Source organism: Nycticebus coucang, chromosome 9, assembly GCF_027406575.1.
Source record: "Nycticebus coucang isolate mNycCou1 chromosome 9, mNycCou1.pri, whole genome shotgun sequence".
Taxonomy (NCBI): Eukaryota; Metazoa; Chordata; class Mammalia; order Primates; family Lorisidae; genus Nycticebus; species Nycticebus coucang.
The window spans coordinates 81,674,152-81,694,299 of record NC_069788.1 but is presented as its reverse complement, the minus strand read 5'-3'; the positions used below and the strand labels follow the sequence as shown (position 1 = coordinate 81,694,299).

General features: G+C 42.1%; 1 protein-coding gene across 8 annotated transcripts in view; it reads left to right on the top strand.

Moving 5' to 3' along the window:
- The window catches only part of PPP2R5C (protein phosphatase 2 regulatory subunit B'gamma), a 157,818-nt gene extending 150,582 nt beyond the window's left edge, over positions 1–7,236 (top strand). For 7 of the 8 annotated variants that reach the window (XM_053601597.1, XM_053601594.1, XM_053601595.1 and 4 more), the window contains one exon: positions 4,658–7,236. In XM_053601597.1, coding sequence (XP_053457572.1) covers positions 4,658–4,789 — 132 coding nt within the window. In that variant the 3' untranslated portion in view covers positions 4,790–7,236. Of the gene's footprint in view, positions 1–2,006; positions 2,659–4,657 lie in introns of those variants that run through there. The other variant, XM_053601596.1, reaches the window with a different exon arrangement.
- The last annotated feature ends 12,912 nt before the right edge of the window (positions 7,237–20,148 follow it).

Here is a 20,148-nt window from a genome sequence, read left to right as displayed (position 1 = left end):
GCGCCACCCTAAAAATAAAAAAATTTTTAAAGGCATTAGGCCGTATAAATTAGAAAGAAAGTTGATGGCTTATAAGCTAATTCTTGCATGTTAAATATTTTAGGGTTGGGGGATTTTTCTTTTTGAATACATCCTTAGACTAGTTCAGAATTAAAGCTAGAAAAATAATAAACTGTACCCAAAGTTAATGAACCTGAAAGTTACAGACATATTTACAACTTAGGTCATACTTTATAGATCAAGAACTTAATCAGGAACACAAATCAAAGTAGCATTCTCTTGAGCAAAGCTGCCTTTGAGAATCAGCGCTAGTGTTTATATGATACCTGGTGCCATGAACACCTCCCTGCTAGTTGATCTGTCCACTGCCCTTAGGCAGGGGCAGGTCATCTCCCCAGGAGGATCACCTGTATAGTGTTGGGAGCAGTCAGTCCTGTATTCATCTGCTTGTTTAGATATAAAGGCACGTGTAGCAGGATAGTTCTTAGAGAACACCTCTAGGGTGTTTGCTTCCTTGTTTGTCTTCACAGTTCTTGAAATTAGGTTCTGGGATTGAGTTTCCGGTGTAATTGACATTCTTAAAACAGTCATTTCCCCACCTTAATCTTTAGATTTCTGTGGATCATGGTCCTGGGTAGAAAGATAATGCCATTGGGTTGTCAGTTTTCCCTAAATTAATAATCTCAATTAAAATCCCAGCAAGCTCGTTTTTCCCCAAGAAATTGACAGGTTGATTCTAAAATTTATATGGAAATGCAGGGGACCTAGAATAGCCAAAACAACTCTGAAAAAGAACAAAGTTGGAAGACTAACAACACTACCCAATTTTGAGAGTTTATAGATTTCTATGATCAATTTAATGTCAATGAGTCAACTGAATTCAGTTGAATCTCAACCTATCTGGATGAAAATATTGGCTCGGTGCCCATAGCACAGTGGTTACAGTGGCAGCCACATACACCGAGGGTGGCAGGTTCAAACCTGGCCTAGGCCAGCTAAACAACAACAACGGCAACAAAAAATAGCCCGGCTTTGTGGCTGGCACCTGTAATCCCAGCTACTTGGGAGGCTGAAGCAAGAGAATCACTTAAGCCCAAGAGTTGGAGGTTGCTGTGAGCTGTGATGTCACATCACTCTACTGAGGGCAATATAGTGAGACTCTGTCTCAAAAAAGAAAAAAAAAGTATAAGCCTTAGGAATAATTGAAATGGTAGATTCTTCTTAATTTGAAAATGTTTGGAATTGTTTTACTCAAATTCTCAAAAACACTGTTAAAGCAAAAAGAAGGTACAAAGATGCAGGAAAAATATCTGCACAATTTGGTGACCAAATTGACTTAAGAAGTTCTAGCTAGCCAGGTACGGTGTTTCACACCTATAATCCTAGCACCCTGGGAGGCCAAGGTGGGTGGATTGCCTGAGCTCAGAAATTCAAGACCAGCCTGAGCAAGAACAAGGCGTTGTGGCAGGCACCTGTAGTTTCAGCTACTAAGGAGGCTGAGGCAAGAGGATCGCTTGAGCCTAAGAGTTTGAGGTTGCTGTGAGCTATGATGCCACGCACTCTACCTAGGACAACAAAGTGAGACTGTCTAAAAAAAAAAATAAAATAAGAAATAAAAAATTCTAAAAATTAAGGGTTTGGTTTTTGTATATTAGTCATTTCAGTATTTTCATTGCCCATTAATCTTATTTTCAGCTAACTTTTATTTTTCCAAAATAATTTCACATTTCTGTAAGATGATTTCAGTGTTGGGTCAGGACAGGTATGAGAGGCAGATGATGGCAGGAGAAGAGCAGGGAGGAGACCCTGATCTGAGGGAGGCAGTGGGCTGGATTTTTGTGGAGAAGTTCAACTATGTATCTACCTGTCAGAACCATTATTTGGATTTCCTTTGAGAAACTGGTATAAACCCCCATACAGAACATCCAAAGAAAACTAGTAAATCTCATGTGAACAACATTTATGTCAGAGACATTTAAAATGTTTGCAATTCTCATTTTTAACAGTTGGTCGGGAGAAAAGCAGTGTCAACCGTGCAAGTAAGGAAGGTGTAGAGAAACGGAAGGTGGGCAGTGCAGGTATTCCTTACTCACCATGTAGAGCACTTGGAAGGCTTTCTTCTCTAGGAAAAGAATCAGCAAGTGAACAAGTGAACATGAAGTATTTTTCCTTTTTCCATGTCATTCCAGCTTGTGATGGTTAAATTTCTTTAACTTTGAAATTAAAGTTAAATTTCCCTTAAGAAATGTTGCTTATTTCCCAAATTAAATAGTAATGTGTAAATGTATGCCTTTATCAGAGGAAAACTTGCACAGTCACGTACACCCAGCCTCTGGTGTTCTTTTAGCATTTATTGTTTATTTATGTGTGGCCTCCCAATTTGCCAGTGAGCTGCAGACAGAGGCCTTGTCTCCGAGCTTGCATCTGTTGCACAGAGACTTCTCCAGCAGTGCTTGTCCGCGTTTCTCATCTGTCCCAGCACGTTTTTCAGGCCAGCACATCCTCTCCACCATCTGCATAATGTCTCATTTTTTCCTGCCTCCTGTTTTTCTCATTTTTTTCCCCTTGTGGTTTGTAAAATTATTCTCTGCTTTACACGCTGATTAAAACCCGTAAGCAGAAAGGCCCAGAATGTGTCCACCAGTTTCCTGGCTTTTCAGAAGTTCTCGAGTCATGTTTGTGTTCTCAATTTTCATTCATTGGTTTCAGCTTCAAGGTTTTTGCTATTGCTTTTTTCTATTAAAATGTTTCTTTAGAGTGCCTATTTCAGCAGTAATTACATATTTCAAGTATATAAAAATCTTGGGTTTGGGCGGCGCCTGTGGCTCAAGGAGTAGGGCACCGGTCCCATATGCCAGAGGTGGTGGGTTCAAACCCAGCCCTGGCCAAAAAAAAACAAAAACAAAAAAAAAAAAAAAATCTTGGGTTTGTTTTGCTTTGCTTTATTTTGTTTCACAGATACCATAAAATGGACATAGAAATCAGGGTAGAATTTCACCTCTGAGTTTCTCATGGTTGAAGGCAAATATGCTTTACATGCTAATGTACCCTTGCAAGTACTGTGACTGGTGACAGACCGTAGGGAACTGTGACCGTCACCATCTCAGAATGTGGGTAGTTCTCATTAAAGCCATCTTACACTGGTTTCCAGAAGGAAAAATGGAAAGCCCGGTCTTTAACCATGAGTGATTGTTAATATTCAAACGTTCCCAGAAATAATCCTAAAATCATGTCACACAAAATTATTTTTAAACCTTGGCATTATTGCTGTTTCCATAGATTAATTTACAAAGAACCTTATTAAGAAATACTTATCTCAGCAAAAATGTGAACTTTTCATTTATGACTTTTGCAGAATTTTTCATGAAAACCAAAGAAAGGTTATTTTACATACTATACTGAAATCTGACATCTGAAAACTAGAAGTTGTTACACTTACATTCTGTTTGTTGTCAAATGATTGACTTAAAACAAATTTTCACTAGTAAATGTACCACAAAAGTAACTATCTTTTAATACTGTCTTCTTTTTGATGGAAACACTGAACAGAAAGACAGACTTGTTCTGATTAAGGAACTTTCATTCAAAAAAGTTTTTGAATGAAAGTTCCTAACTCGCTGGGCACAGTGGCTCATGCCTGTAATCCCAGCACTCAGGGAGGCCAAGGCAGGCAGATCTCCTCACAGGTTTGCGACCAGCATGAGCAAGAGTGAGACCTTGTCTCTAAAAATAGCCAGGCGTTGTGGCTGGGACCTATAGTCCCAGCTACTCGGGAGGCTGAGGCAAGAGAATCATTTAAGCCCAAGAGTTAGAGTTTGCTGTGAGCTGTGACACTACAGCACTCTACCAAGGGAGACAAAGTGAGACTCTGTCTCAAAAAAAGGGGGAAAAAAAAAAGTTCCTAATTAATTAGCAGTCTTCTGATGTATACAGTCTTCTGGATGATTTAAATGGTTTGTTTTCTTTCAAAATAACTGGTTGTTAACACAATGGATCTACTTTAGAACCGAATCCTTTTAATATTATTCACAAAAGTAGATGCTTTTGGTATGTAAACTCCCCATATCAGGTTTCACTTTTATTGCAAACATTATCTAAATCCTCCTGCAAAAATGGTACTCACTTTAAGTAAAACCAAATTTTCTAAAACTTTAGGAAAATAATGGATTAGAGAAAGGAGTATCTTTTTTTTTTTAATTTGATAGAAGTTTTAGATTTCTTACTGGTTTTAAATCCAGTCCAAGTGTTTTTCATCCATTCTTTTTATTTACCTTCAAAGGAAATATCTATTTTCTGAAATGTTTATGCAATAGACATGACCATAAAATGGCTTTGGTAACATTTTCCGGAATAGGAGCTTATTTATGAGATTTACTAAAAGTGGCAAATTCTGCGAAATAGAGATACTGAGTACTATGTAAAAATGCTACACAATTTAGAAGACCGAAGTGCTGATACCATACACACATTCCTTCACACTAATTAAATGATTTTTAATAAACAAGATATTTTTGGCGAATTACCACGATAAGAAATATGCCCTTTCCCAGTGGCCAGTGAATCATGAACATAAGGGTGATGCCTTATAATTTAGAAGTGAGCTTGCGTTTTAGATAGCTTAGTTTTGTAGCCAACTCCATTGCATTTTTAATTCCAGGCACAGAAAGATCCGAAGAAGGACCGTCCTCTTGCACGCCGCAAGTCCGAGCTGCCTCAGGATCCCCACACCAAGAAAGCCTTGGAAGCTCACTGCAGAGCTGACGAGCTGGTCTCCCCGGACGGGCGCTAGCTTCAGGAGCTCCTTGCTGGGCTGGCCTGCCAGTTTCTCTCTGGATTCTGTAGAAAATACATACTTTTTGTGCCATACCAATCAGTTACACTCAAAGTCAAAGCTTTCTTCGACCCTGTTGTAGGCAATAACGTACATCTGCCTCAGCTCGAGATTAGGAGTTCAAACAATGGTGACTTCTCAGACCCTGCTGGCAGAGCCGTGGGCTGATGACAGTGTCCTCACAGTGTCGTCACCACCCAGCGTAGTCCTAAATAAGACTGTTTCACAAAATCAGAGCTGTAGGAAAGCACCCTGCTCCTCATCTTCATGTCCTACCCAAAAGGAATTTGTGATCCTTTAAAATAGGTGGTTCTATGATAATATCAATGTTTTTCAAATCAAAGGAACACTTTAAAAAATATTACCTATTTTTTAAGACTTTACAACCTTTGAAATTGTTTCCACGTGATTGTTATGCCAGCAAGTATTGTTTGTTTTTCTAATCTCATTGAAATGGTTCTTTCCTTTTCATCTTCTAACACATGTACTGGGAAAAGTGACATGACAATCCTCAGCCGCTGGTATTTTCTAAGGTGTTTCTTTACTTTGATTAATGACATGTATACCATGTCCTCTTCTCTCATGTGTACCTAAAGCCATATTTCCGAGACTGTGGTACAGCACCAGGTTCCCAGGAGTAAGCTCATAGAACAAATTTATTTTAAAGGAGCTTTCTCTGTCTACCTTAACTGAAATTGGAATTTTAAAATTATGTGTTCATATTTTTATTTGGGGATTTTTTTCATCTACTTTACATATTGTGGCCCTTCAATAAAAGACTTATGAATTAATAAAATTATAGTCTCTAAGAATTCCACATTATGTAGAAAGTTAGAATGAGATCATTTGGAGTTAAGCCAGTTCTTGGCCTAATGCAAACTGCAGCTGCCTTTGGGCATAAGTAACAAAATAACCTTGTGCAGGGCCAGCCACTGCCACTGGGTTCACTTATTGCTCTTATGTGGTTCTAAGAGCTTAGAGGAAGCACCAGTGAGGATGATGTTAAGTGAATTTTTCTGTTGAAAAGAGCACACATTATCAACACCTCATAAGGAAAATACAGTGTCTGAGTTTTCATCAGTCTTCAAATGCTGCTATATATTCACAGACTTCCTTGCATGTATTGAGCTTTTGTTTTAGATGGAATAGCACGAGGAGAAAATCTTTAAACTTAGTGCTTTGTCTATTCTTTATTTCTCTCAGGGTGGCCAGTATTTTGACTTACTTATCTTGCTTGAAAGCTACTTGAGATGTGTACTGCTATTCTAAACCAGTGATTCTAATTTCTTTCGTCTTTGGCATAAGATTATATAACTTAATGTTAAATGTCTTGATGCGTAAAAGACAAAACGTGGCTTCTTTTGGATCTGTTTTTTTAATCAAGGTCTCGGGTATCCATTAAAAGATTGTGAAAAGCAGACATTGTTCCTTGTGCAGCTGTGGTGCCTGCTGCCCATTGGTGTCATTTAAATCCATTGACAATGTTTATTTCCTTGTGTCTTGGAGGAAAATTTTCTGGGGGGAGGGGTCTCTTGTGTTAAGAACAAGCGCTAGTCTGCAGTTAAAGATGGCCCCAGCGGAAGTGGACAAGTCCACTGTGGGAGAAGAATACTTCCTGAGAAACTTGACAAGTATCTATCCATTTTACCATTATGAAATCTATAATTTAAAAAAAGTTTAGATGCCTTCTCCTCTTGAGGGAAAAAGGGTGCTTTTTCTTGTATAAAGCAGCGTCTTATGTATTTTGATATATACCATTGTTTGAACTTCCGTCTTTAGCTGATAGATTCTCCAATATCCTTGGTTTTGGATGTTCAGTATGTTTGTGAGAGGTTTCTGGGAAGACTCTCTTTTTGCCCTCGGGAAAAAGCAAAATATCAATGTTTGGGTGATTGTGTAAAGCTCAATGTATAAGAACATCTTTTTGTCTAGGTTTTATTTCTGCTCTTTATTGAAGACAAACACTCACCAAAAAGAAAAAAAGTTTTGAGAGAAACGAATTTTCTTTGGCAAGAGTATTGCTTAATATTTTGGCCTATTAAAGTTTCCCTAGTTAGTACTCGGATTCCCTGTGCTAATTGTTCAACTTATGTATTATTATATAGACACACTGTTTATTCTGTACCAAACTGATTTCAAAAGTACTACATTGAAAATAAACTGGTGACTGTTTTTCTTCATAAAGTTCTGCGTTTGGCATCTTTACTCTTTCCAAAATGTATCTGTATGTCAGAAATGTCACTATTCTGAGTGTCTTTTTAGTGTGGCTTTAGTATGGCTTCCTTTTAATATTGTACATACATTGTATCTTTGTTTTATGGTAATAAGTAATAAAAATGTAGACTTCATATTTTGTACAAAATGTCCTATGTACAGAATAAAAAAGTTCATAGAAACAGCAAAAATAGGTAAGTGGCACAATTATTTTTCCTTAGAAAATATCTGTAACTTTATGCTTTAGTGAAATGTTAAGTACCTACATATTTTTTAACATTTTGTAATTCAAAACTTTTTGTTTTGACATTGTTTATGAAGAGAAACTTCATACACTTGCCATTTAATATGCTCTTTTACCTAATTTAAAAAAAAAATTCTACAAAATGGTGTATTATATGGACTAAATAAAGAACATGTGGATTTTATTACTCATCACGAAACTAAATTTAGCCTTAGAGTTGGGCAAGCTGGTTCTGACCTTCTAGGTTAGGTCACTGGGCTGCCGACAGAGGCAGGTGTCCCTCATCCAGTCACCTTGAGCACCTGCGTGTATCACCTGCTAATCAACGCTTCTCAAATTTAATTCTGTGAGCTAATTTTTTACTTTAGTGGAAAAAGCAGAAGTGACTTTTTATAGAACACCTCTCATTTTTTGTTTTTGTTCTTCTAAGTAAGCACAAGTGACTCAGAATACAATTTATAGGAATTGAATTATTTGAGCCCTAATTATAATGTTTAAAAAAAATATTGAAGAGTGGCTCAGCACCCATAGCTCAATGAGTAGGGCGCTGGCCACATACACCAAAGCTGGTGGGTTCAAGTCTAGAGTGGGCCTGCTAAACAACAATGACAACTGCAGCCAAAAAATAGCTGTGCATTGTGGCGGGTGCCTGTAGTCTCAGCTACTTGGGAGGCTGAGGCAAGAGAATCGCTTAAACCCGAGAGTTTGAGGTTGCTGTGAGCTGTGATGCCACAGTGCTCTACTGAGGGTGACATAGTGAGACTTTGTCTCAAAAAAAAAAAAAAGAAAATTATTGAAGAGAAATTAATGTCTTAAAAATAAAGTAGAATTAGGTGGGTAAAGTGACTGGTGCCTATAATCCTAGAACCCTGGAAGGCTGAGGCAAGAGGATTGCTTGAGTTCAGGAGTTTGAAACTAGGCTAGGCAAGTTGGAGACGCTGTCTCTACTAAAAATAGAAAAGTTAGCCAGGCATTGTGGTGGTGGACACCTAGTCCCAAGTACTCTGGAGGCTGAGGCAGGAAGATCACTCTATCCCAAGAGTTTGAGGTTGCTGTGAGTTAGGCTGAAGCCATAGCACTCTATCCTGGGGCAACAGAGTGAGACCTGTCTGGGGGTAAAAACAATTGCTATTGCTGAGAATATGGATTTGGAGTCCTAGTTAATCCACTTAATGGAAAAGTCCATGAAAATAAGACTAGAGAATAAAGTTTTGTTTCCTCAAGTCATTGTTACACACCTCACCTCTGCACAGTTGCATGCCAGCAGGTGCACAGTGGATAAGCTCTTTGGTCTCATCTGTGGACTGGTCTCTAAGACTCCCCTCTCATCAGAAATGTAGACTTCGCTGCTGGAGCTAAGACGCATGGAAGAGGCAGAGCTCCAGGCAGATGGTGGACCTGGGGCCCCCTGGGGGTCTTCAGCCTAAGTATCTGGTAATGTTGGATATTTTGAAGAACCACACATACCTCACTTCTACCTAAGAGCAGGCACGCTGGTCAGAAGGTTGTAAATCTGGTGCAGCTGCTCTCAAATGCTGTTTTCTCGGACTAGACACTCCCCCTCTCTATTCTTTATCTCCTGTATTGAAAATGGTGAAGCTGTAATGTTTAGTGACTTTCTGCAAGAATTCTTGAAAGAACTTTCTAAATACAGGCATGTCACAATTTAAATTCATCTGCATGCTGCTCTTATTTCGGTAGCAAAAGGCCTAAAAGCAAAACAAGGTTGGCTTCATGTCTCCTTCCATGAGAATTGGTACCATCACCCTATACCTTCCTAATGCCGCGGCCCTTTAATACAGTTCCTGTGGGTCACGACCCACAGGTTGAGAACCACTGCTAACAGGAATGATGATAAGAACCAGCATTTTTTTTTTTTTTTGAGTCTCACTTGCCCTCAGTAGAGTGCCATGGCATCACAGCTCACAGCAACCTCTGACTCTTGGGCTCAAGTGATTCTCTTGCCTAGGCCTCCCAAGTAGCAAGGACTACAGGCGCCCGCCACAACACCCGGCTATTTTTAGAAATGGGGTCTGGCTCTTGCTCAGGCTAGTCTGGAACATGTGAACTCAGGCAATCCGCCTCCCTCAGCTTCCCAAGGTGCTAGGATTACAGGCGTGAGCCACCGTGCCAGGCCAAGAGCCAGCATTTTTTACCACTACCTTTAAGCCAGGGGCTGCTGTGGCTGCCTCACATCCCTGGGTTTATTGACGTAATTCTTGCAACCCACCAAAATATTTGGCACTATTATCCTCATTCACTAGTGGAGCTAGTCTTTGACACCAGCAGTATGGCCCAGGATCTGGTGTCCCCGCCTCACCCTCCCCACCCCCTGTTTGCGCAGCAGAAACACATCAAAAGGCAGCATCACAGAAGTCTGAGCACAGGCAAAGGCCAGGTGCATATGCTCACCACCTCACAGTGCTGTGAGAACACCTGCAAAGTTGAGGGATGACCATGAGCACATGACAGGCCTGGTCTGCTTTTCCTAACTGTTACCAACAGTGAGCTCACTGACTTCTGGGAGTTACCAAGTGAAGACACCAGGACCCTTGCACGTCTAGAACCAGAGAACCTCAGAAATCACCCAGCCTGTAACTCTCACATGGTCCTCAAAAGCTATTGTTTTTATGTAAATTTAGATTTTTATAATATTTTTAACTTTTTTTTTTTTTTTGAGACAGGGTCTCGCTCTGTTGCCCTCAGTAGAGTGCCCTGGCATCACAGCTCACAGCAACCTCAAACTCCTGGGCTTAAGTGATTCTCTTGCCTCAGTCTCCCAAGTAGCTGGGACTAAAGGCACAACACCCAGCTCTTTTTGTTGTAGTTGTCATTGTTGTTTAGCAGGCCCAGGCTGGGTTCAAACCCACCAGCCCCAGTGTATGTGGCCAGCACCCTAACCACTGAGCGATGGGCACCAAGCCTACCTTTATAATGTTTTTAAAAAACACGCATGCCAAATCTCAGGGTTTTGGAGACCAATAGTACACTAGTCTCTGTCTGTTCTCATATGTTCTGCTAATATGAACCTGTAAAATTATCAAAACTTCCGTTCTTATATGTGGTTTTATATAAGGTTTTATTTGGAAAAAAATGGGTTCTACTACCAAAAACTCTGAAATCCACTAAGCTTAATTTAACTCTTTCTTTTTAAGACTGGGTCTTGCTCTGTCTCCCAGGCTAGAGTGCCATGGTGTCATCACAGTTCACTGCAACTTCAAACTCCTGGGCTCAAGTGATGCTCCTGTCTCAGCCTTCTGAGTAGCTAGGACTACAGGCATGTGCCAGAAGGCCCAGCTAAGTGTTTTTCAATTTTTTTTTATTTATTTATTTTGGGGGATAGAATCTCACTGTGTCACCTTCGGTAGAGTGCCGTGGCATCACAGTTCACACCAACCTCAACCTCTTGGGCTTAAGCGTTCTCTTGTCTCAGCCTCCCAAGTGCTGGGACTGTAGGCACCTGCCATAACACCAAGCTATTTTTTTGTTGCAGTTGTCATTGTTTTTTAGCTGGCCCAGGCTGGGTTTGAACCCACCACCCTCAGTATATGTGGCCAGCACCCTACCCACTGAGCTATAGGCGCCACCAGTTTTTTCAATTTTTTTTTGGCAGTTTTGGCCAGGGCTGGGCTTGAACCCGCCACCCCAGTATATGGGGCCAGGGCCCTACTCCTTGAACCACAGGCGCCACCCAGTTTTTTCAATTTTTGGTACAGATGGGGTCTCCTTTGCTCAGGCTGGTCTTGCACTCCTGACCTCAAGCAGTCCTCCCAGAGTATCTTTCTTTTTTTTAGAGAAGTAGTTCATCCTAGAGGTAAAAAGATGGGCCCAAACTGATGTGAAGCTAAGTGTCACACACTCTGGTATGCTGTCTCTCCAAAGTCTTTCTGCTTCTTACAATAGCATATGTAAATCCCACAGAACTTTGTGTGGTTGGGGAGTAAAAAATCTTATAGCTCATCTTTTTCTACCCCCAGGTTTTCCTGATCACATCCAGCTCAGGGTAGTTAGTTACTTTACTCTTCTGATAGTTAGCCTAGGTTCTAGAAGTATACAGTTAAATAAAAGCTGGGGCTGAACTGGGCTTTAAGATTTGTGTGTTTTTATAGGATGGTGTATTATTATTAGTGCAGGAATTTTGTGACTCATGTTCTTAATTCCCATAATAAAGGCAGCCAGTAACAGATACTTTTGGTGAACATTCAGCATAGCTGTAATGGGAGGAGCACAGCAGAGGAGGAATGAAGTTTGTACCCAGAGAGCCCCAGTGAGGACACACAGCAATAGCTCCTAACATGGAAGGGTCTGCTCGGAGCACTATCTAATTCTCACATACATACAACTGGAATGTGAATTAGAGGAGGAGTGGGGTAAACCAGGCCAGATCCTGGCACTAAGGTCAATAAGTCCCTCTTTCTCCCTCCATCAGATGTATCCGGTCTTCATTTCTGTCTCTAAAGTGCATCTTGTAAAAATCTACCTCAAGTGAGGTATAAATTTAAGGGCACCTAGAGCCAGATACTGCACCCAATTCATTGGGACATGGCTCAGCCTCCTTCCTACCGGGTTCTCTCCTGGAGCCCAAGGACTGCTCTCTGGGCTGCTGACAGCTGAAGCTCCCATTTCTTGTGGGAGGTAGATGAATAGTCTCTTGTGGAACCTGTTCACTACATATTCTAATTAGAGGGTGAAAATGGGTCCTCAATCAAAAAGTGATCCTAAAAGTGAGCACCCTGCCCGAGGGTTGGAGCCAGAACAAGACCACCTTCTAAACAAGAAATGGCGCGGAGGCTGGAGCCTCTTGCAAACCAAACTATTGGGCAGCACAGAGCCCACAAAATCTAGGCTGACCCTGTGGCTTTGCCAAGGGGCTGGTCTTGAGCCAAAAGCAAATACTACTATATCTACTAGGTATTACTATTGAGCACATCTGTTTCAGGCTATCACCCAACTGGGTTCTTTTTTGCCCGCTGGGCAGAAAAGAGCCAATCACTGGGACAGCAGGATGCAACTAAGAAATGGTTTAATAGTCATTCAGCAGGTGAACACAGAGACAGGAGAAATTTCTCAAATTCTCCTCTGCCAGAAGCTCTAGACTGAGGTGGGTTTTTTTTTTTTCCTTTTTTTTTTTTTTTGAGACAAAATCTCACTCTGTCACCCTGGGTAGACTGCCATGGTGTCATAGCTCACAGCAACCTCAAACGTGGACTCAAGTGGATCCTCTTGCCTCAGCCTCAAGTAGCTGGGACTACAGGGGCTCACCACAATGCCTAGCTAGTTTTTTTTCCTACTTTTAGTAGAGGTGGGTATCACTCTTGCTCAGGCTAGTCTCAAACTCCTAATCTCAGGCAATCTGCCTGTGTTGGCCTTCCAGAGTGCTAAGATTAAGGTGCAATCCACCATGCCCAGCCCAGGCTGGGGATTTTGAGAGGAATTTGATGGGCAGGGTGCTAAGGAATCAGCACTGCTGATCAGTTGGGTTGGAGGTGAAATCACAGGGATGTGGAATCTGCATTCGTGTGCTGAGTTCATCTTCCTTGGTGGGAGCCATCGGAATATGACTGATTGAGTCAGTTCCACGGCATAGATCACTGATCAGTCTGATTCAGTGGGCCCCTAGAAATGCAGGGTCTGGAAAACATCTTAAAGGCAGCCTTAGGTTTCACAATAGAGGTATTATCTATAGAAGCGATTTAGGGAAATTATGCATCTATAACCAGACTCCTGAGCAGTAAGCAATTATAGGGAAGCAGGCTAGGAGGCAGACCTGGTTCTTAACTATGGCTAGACCTTGCAAAGCTTAGACCTCTAGGAAAGTTTTAACTACTTGGTTTCAAGGCCAGCTTATTTTTTTATGTCAAAGACCAGATGATTCTATATTGCCTGGAAATGATCCTTTTTGCCAGGAAACCTAGAGGATCCTTCTTGTAGAATATTTCTTTATGAGTTGCAAAAAGACTAGAACAAAAAACCTGCCACGTAGAATGAATTAGTAATTAAAGCCCCACAGGGAAGAGCAAATCCTGTAAGACACCAAGGAGGGCATAGAAAAGGAATGGCTCACCAGGAACTTGTCTGCACGTCCTGAGACTCAGCAGAGGGTCATTGCCAAGGTCAGAAGTCCCTGACCACCCTCGGGTTGAAGAGTTCCCTAGAAAGACCCAGAGGTAAGTAAAGATGTTATACGCAGGGTTACAACTGAAGACAGTGAAAAGACATGGATGAAAGCCCAGGGCACGGTCATGGGCAGGAAAGGGGCTGGAGCTCAGAGCTGCCAGATATCTGCTCTCGGTGAGATCCTGCCACAGTGCTGGCTTCTACCACCACCGTGTGTGGCAGCACACAATGAGCACTGTCAACCAGAGAAGCTCATCCAAGCTCATCGTGTCCAATGTTTGGGAGGCTTTAATTACTAATTCACTAACCATATACATGTGACTGACAGTGGTGTCCGACCCCTTCAGAAGTCAAACCAGATGGCATGGACCCAGACCCCAGCATAAATCACATTGTTAGCACAGACTACCCAGCATGGCGTAAAGCTGCCAAGTAAACAAAAGTACTCTTACGGGGAGGATACTCCAGGGGCTTAGCAGCCATGTCCAGAGACTGGCACAAAAGCCAAGCCTCTATTTGGACAAGGTTAATCCTTTACTGGTAACTGCTGTCCACACCAGAAGAGGAGCTGAAGCATGGAGAGGCTCATCTGCTTGGCAGAGGCCAGGTAAGGTGAGTTCAGGTTGCTATAGTCATCCAGACCTCCCTGACCCAAAGCTTTTCCCGCTGTACAGCAAAAGAGGGCTTCTCAGCTAAACCGTGAAACCTGCTTTCTAGTTAATTTGAGAAAGTAGAGGCTTCGGGATGAGACTAAATAAACTGAGTAGAGAAAGGAATCATTCTCAATAACTCAAGGAGGAAACAATTCGGTACCTTTAGTAGCTAAGGGATGACTTTTATTTAATATTAACATTAAATACATTTAGGAAATATACCTAGCTTTATTTCCCCCCTCAACTTCTGAGCGTGAGAGAAACATGTTCATTGCTCTATAAGCATTCAGTACAGTCTAGTTGGCAAAGGACATATTGGTAAAAGTAGAGAATGAGAAGTCTTTAGGGAACCAATGAGCCTAAGCCTCCCTAAATTATCCAGAGCCTGGAAAAAGTCTCTGGAGTGCAGAAATCTCAGGCTATAGAAACTGCAGTGATCCCATACATTCACTCATTCATGACAAAATGAACACCGTGGCCCATTGCCCAAACTGTAGACTAGCAGAGTAACAGTAACTACGTCTCTCACTGGCTTTATTCTCCAGCCTGGAGACTGGCAGGACTTCATCGCATCACAAATGCTCAGGGTGGGAAGAGACCTTAGGGCCATGTTATGCAGCCCACAGCTTCATCAGTGAGGACAGCCAGGGACACCAAGGCCCAAAGCCTGTCAGTGAAGCCACAGTGTGGGACAGACACAAATCTTCCAAATCCTGGTCCCGAGCATGTCAGCATGGTACTGAAGGGAGACCGTTAAATCTGCCCCACTTAAGTTAACAATGGAACCAGCCTAGGATTTCTAGTGACTAGGAAGTCTGGGGACAGTGCTCCAGTTCCTGCAGCCCGGCTGTTTGGCAGCATTTCCAAGAACTTCACATAAGAGAAAAGAGCAGTGGAGTCAGTTCCTCAGGAAACAGATTCAATTTAAAGATTTATCTTTGTCTGACATGCTTTTTTCAATGACTTTTTAGGAGATGGCAAACATAAACACTAGTTTCTTTCTTCATCTTTTTTTTTTTTTTTTTGGAAGACAGAGTCTCATTCTGTTGCCCAGGTAGAGTACAGTGGCTGATCATAGCTCATTGCAGCCTCCAACTCCAGTGCCTGAGGTCACATCAGCACACTCAGTTAATATTTTTATGTTTGTTTGTTTTTTGAGACAGAGTCTCACTATGTCGCCCTGGGTAGAGTGCTGTGGTGTCATAGCTCACAGCAACCTCAAACTCTTGGGCTTAAGCAATTCTCTTGCCTCAACCTCCCAAATAGCTGGGACTACAGGTGCCTGCCACAATGCCCAGCTATTTTTTGGTTGTAGTTGTCATTGTTGTTTAGCAGGCCCAGGCTGGATTCAAACCCGCCAGCTCTGGTGTATGTGGCTGGTGCCCTAGCCGCTGAGCTACAGGCGCTGAGCCAATTTCTTTTTTTATGTTTTGTAGAGACAGGGTCTCACCACGTTGCCCTCAAGCCATCCTCGAAACTTGGTCTCCCAAAGTGCTAGGATTATAAGCATAAGCCAATAGGCCCAGCCAGTTTCTTTCTTTCTTTTTTTTTTTTTTTAATTTCAGGTTAATTTGAGGGTACAAATAGGATACGGTGTTTGCGTTTGTTAGAATTGTGTCCCTCCCCCAAGAGGTGTGCCATACACCCTAAAATTGTGCCTATGAAGTGAGAGCACACTCATTCCTCTCCCTCACTCCTCTCCCCCACTCCTCATTCCCCTTACCCACACCTTGAATTGATTTGAGTTTTCCTCTTATGTGGGCATGTATTAGATCATCTACTGGCTTCATATTTGTATCAAATACATTTGTTACTTGATTCTCCATTCTTGTGATACTTTACTAAGAGGAATGTGTTTGAATTCCATCCAGGTTAATGCAAAAGATATAAAGTCGCCATCTTTTTTAATGGCTGAATAGTATTCCATGTTATACGTATACCACAGCTTGTTAATCCATTCCTGGGTTGGTGGGCATTTAGGTTGTTTCCACAACTTCGCAATTGTAAATTGAGCTGCAATAAACAATCGGTGCAAATGTGCTTATGATAAAATGATTTTTTTTCTCTGGGTAGATGCCTAGTAATGGGATTCCCAGATCAAATGGGAGATCTAATTTGAGTTCTTTGAGGATTCTCCGTACTTCTTTCCAAATAGGTTGTATTAGTTTGCAGTCCCACCAACAATGAAAAGTGTTCCCTTCTCTCCACATCCCTGCCAGCATCTGCAGCTTTGCGACATAGTGATACGGTCTATTCTCACTGGGGTTAGGTGATACCTCAGGGTGGTTTTGATTTGCATTTCTCTGGTTAGGGACGATGAGAATTTTTTCTAATGTTTGTTAGCCATCTGTCTATCTTCCTCTGAGAAGATTCTGTTCATGTCTCTTGCCCAGTGGTAGATGGGATTGTTTGCTCTTTTTTTGTTGGTTAATTTGAGTTCTCTGTAAATTCTAATCATCAACCCTTTGTCAGATTCATACCACGCAGATATCTTTCCCATTCTGAATGTTGTCTTTTTCCTTTAATTGTTGTGTCCTTAGCTGTGCAGAAGCTTTTCAGCTTAATTAAGTCCCATTTGTTTATTTTCATTATTACAAATGCCACCGAAGTCTTCTTCATAAAATCTTTCCCCAGTCTGACATCATCAAGAGTTTTTTGCACGCTTTCTTCTAATATTTTTATCACGTCATGTCTTAGACTTAAATCTTTTGTCCATCTTGAGTCAATTTTTGTAAGTGGTGAAAGGTGTGGGTCTAGTTTCAGTCTTTTACATGTGGTTATCCAGTTCTCCCAGCACTATTGTTGAATAGAGATTCTCTCCCCCACAGTATACTTTTGTTTGATTTGTCAAAGATCAAATGGTGATAAGAGGCTGGTTTCAACTCTAGGTTTTCTATTCTATTCCATATGTGTATATTTCTATTTTTGTGCCAATATCATGCTGTTTTGATGGTGGTGGACTTGTAATATAGCCTGAAGTCTGGTAGAATGATGCCTCCAGCTTTGTTTTTATTACTGAGAATTGCCTTGGCTATATGGGGGTTCTCTCTGGTTCCATAAAAAATGAAATACTATTTTTTCCAGTTCAAAATATGATGTTGGTATTTTAATGGGGATTACACTGAATCTGTAGATTGCTTTGGGTAGAATAGACATTTAAACAATGTTGATTCTTCCCGGCCAAGAGCATGGTATATTCTTCCATTTGTTAATATCTTCTGCTATCTATTTTCTTAGAGTTTCATAATTCTCTCTATAGAGATCCTTCACTTCTTTTGTTAGGTGTATTCCTAAGTATTTCATTTTCTTTGAATCTACTGTGAAGGGAATTGTGTCCTTGATTTGCTTCTCAACTTGACTCTTTTGGGGTATGCACAGGCTACTGATTTGTAGGCTTCATCTCAGGGATGCAAGGCTGGTTTAACACATGCAAACCCATAAATGTAATTCACAATATCAATAGAAGGAAAAACAAAGACCATGTGATCCTCTCAATAGATGCAGAAAAACCATTTGATAAAATTCATCATCCTTAAGGGCAGCACCTGTGGCTCAAAGGAGTGGGTGACAGCCCCATGTGCTGGAGGTGGTGGGTTCAAACCCAGGCCTGGCCAAAAAAAAAAACCTGAAAAAAAAAAATCAGCATCCTTTTCTAACAAAAACACTTAAGAAAATAGGCATAGGAGGCTCGGCATCCCTAGCACAGTGGTTATGGCACCAACCACATACACTGAGGGTGGCAGGTTCAAACCCAGCCCAGGCCAGCTAAACAACTGCAACAAAAAATAGCTGGGCATTGTTACGGGTGCCTGTAGTCCCAGATACATGGGAAACTGAGGCAAGAGAATCGCTTAAGCCCCAGAGTTTGAGGTTGCTGTGAGCTGTGACACCATGGCACTCTACTGAGAGTGACATAGCGAGACTCTGTCTCAAAAAAAAAAAAGAAAAGAAAATAGGCATAGGTGGTACATTTCTGGCTGATTGAAGACATCTATGACAAACCCACAGTAATATCATCCTGAATGGAGTAAAACTGAAAGCTTTTCCACTTAGAACTGGAAGCAGATAAGGATGTCCACTATCGCCACTGTTTTTCAACATACTGCTGGAAGTTCTAGCCAAGGGACAGGCAGTCTCCAGGTTACAAACTAGGCAGGTTCTATAGATTTGGGGTTTTTGTTTTGTTTTGTTTTTGCAGTTTTGGCCAGGGCCAGGCTTGAACCTGCCACCCCTGGTATATGGGGCCGGCGTCCTACTCCTTGAGCCACAGGCACTGCCCTATAGATTTGTTCCTAAGTTGGAACAGGTACATTTACCTGTCACCTATAATAGCCTTTATTTATAAGTGAGTTGTATGTAAGTCAAATGTTTATAACTTGGGGACTGCCTGTACCTTGTATTGAAGATGGATGGATTATTAGTATTCATAATCCCTGCACTAATCCTAGGAGGCAGCCAGGGAACAGAAACTGAGAGGTTCAAGCAGCTTGCCCTGCATCATGTGCCTGTTACTAGCAAGTGGCTAAGATGGTATCAAACCTGGGTTGCAGGAATCCAAAATGTGCTCCTACTTCCCCATTACTAGTCACAAGATTCTTGGCTGGGCAAGGTACAATAGTTCACTCCTGTAATCCTAGTACTCTGGAAGGCCAAGGCAAGAGGATTACTTTATGTCAGGAGCTGAAGACCAGCCTGAGCAAGAATGAAAGAAACCTCATCTCTACTAAAAATGAAAAAATTAGCCCAAGAGTGCTGGCAGACATCTATAATCCCAGCTATGGGAGAGCCCAAGGTGCGAGGATCACTTGAACCTATTATTTTGAAGTTGCTATAAGCTAGGCTGAGGCCATGGCACTCTAGCCCAGGCAATAGAGCAAGACTCCGTGTGCATGTGTGTGTGTGTATCTGTGTGTACTCTTGGCTGGACATAGAGAGGAATGCAGGAGAAGAAGCGGCATGCTTTCTAATTTGGGTAGCTATGTGGCTGGGGGTGCCATTGCAGTAGAGCATTTGATTTAGTCATTCAACACCTTTGTCTTCTGAGCAGAGCAGGCCCTTCCTCAAGCATTTCACCATATTGCAGAAGAGAATGTTTTGAAGGGAAAATATAATGTGAGTGTTTTGGCCAGGAAGCAGATGGGGTCAGGAAAGGCTTTCAGGAGATGCCATCACTAAACTGAGCCTCTTGGAAATGCAAATGGGCTTGGAAAAGAGGACAGTCCCTACCAAGAAGGAGTCAGAGCACAGGAAAAGGGAACAAGAGACTGGGTGGGCAGGAGGCCTGTGCCCTGTTTCCTGCCCATCCAGTGATGGATGCAATCCCAAGGGGTGCAGCAGCAGAGCCTGAGAGGGTGGGCAGACAGAGCATTCATCCTGCAGAAGATGGGGAAGTGGCCACACAGTTTTAGGCATGGCTGTTGCATGGCTGGTCACATGAGATACTTTTTTTTTTCTTTTTGAAACAGAGTCTCAAGCAGTCGCCCTGGGTAGAGTGCTGTAGTGCCACAGCTCACAGCAACCTCAAACTCTTAGGCATAAGCAATTCTCTTGCCTCAGCCTCCCTAGTAACTGGGACTACAGGAGCTCGCCACACATTCAGCTATTTTTTGTTGTTGTTGTTGTTGCAGTTGTCATTGTTGCTTTAGCTGGCCCAGGCCGGGTTCGAACCCGCCAGTCTTGGTGTATGTGGCTGGTGTCCTACCCACTGAGCTATGGGTACCACCCACATGAGATACTTATTATGCAGCTACTGTGTGCCAGGCATACAGCTCCTGGGGCTTGTCTTCTGGTGGGGGAGTAGACCACAAGCAGTGGCCAAATAGTGGAAGAGCCACATACATGGGGAGTTTGGCTCCCTAAGTGGCTGGGGCAGCCTCCTGAGATGGAGAGAAAGAGGGTGTTCCAGACAGAGGGGCAGTTGGGAGGCATGCATCTCTGTTTCCAGAGGATGAGCAGGCCCAGAGAGGCAGATGTGGCAGTCTGGAGCATGTGGCCACAGAACAAAATAAGACTGCAGGCTCCCATTTAGAGAGTTCCCTAAGTTCTAGGAAAGGCTTGTATCCCTCAGAGCCACAGGTCACCTGCAGGGA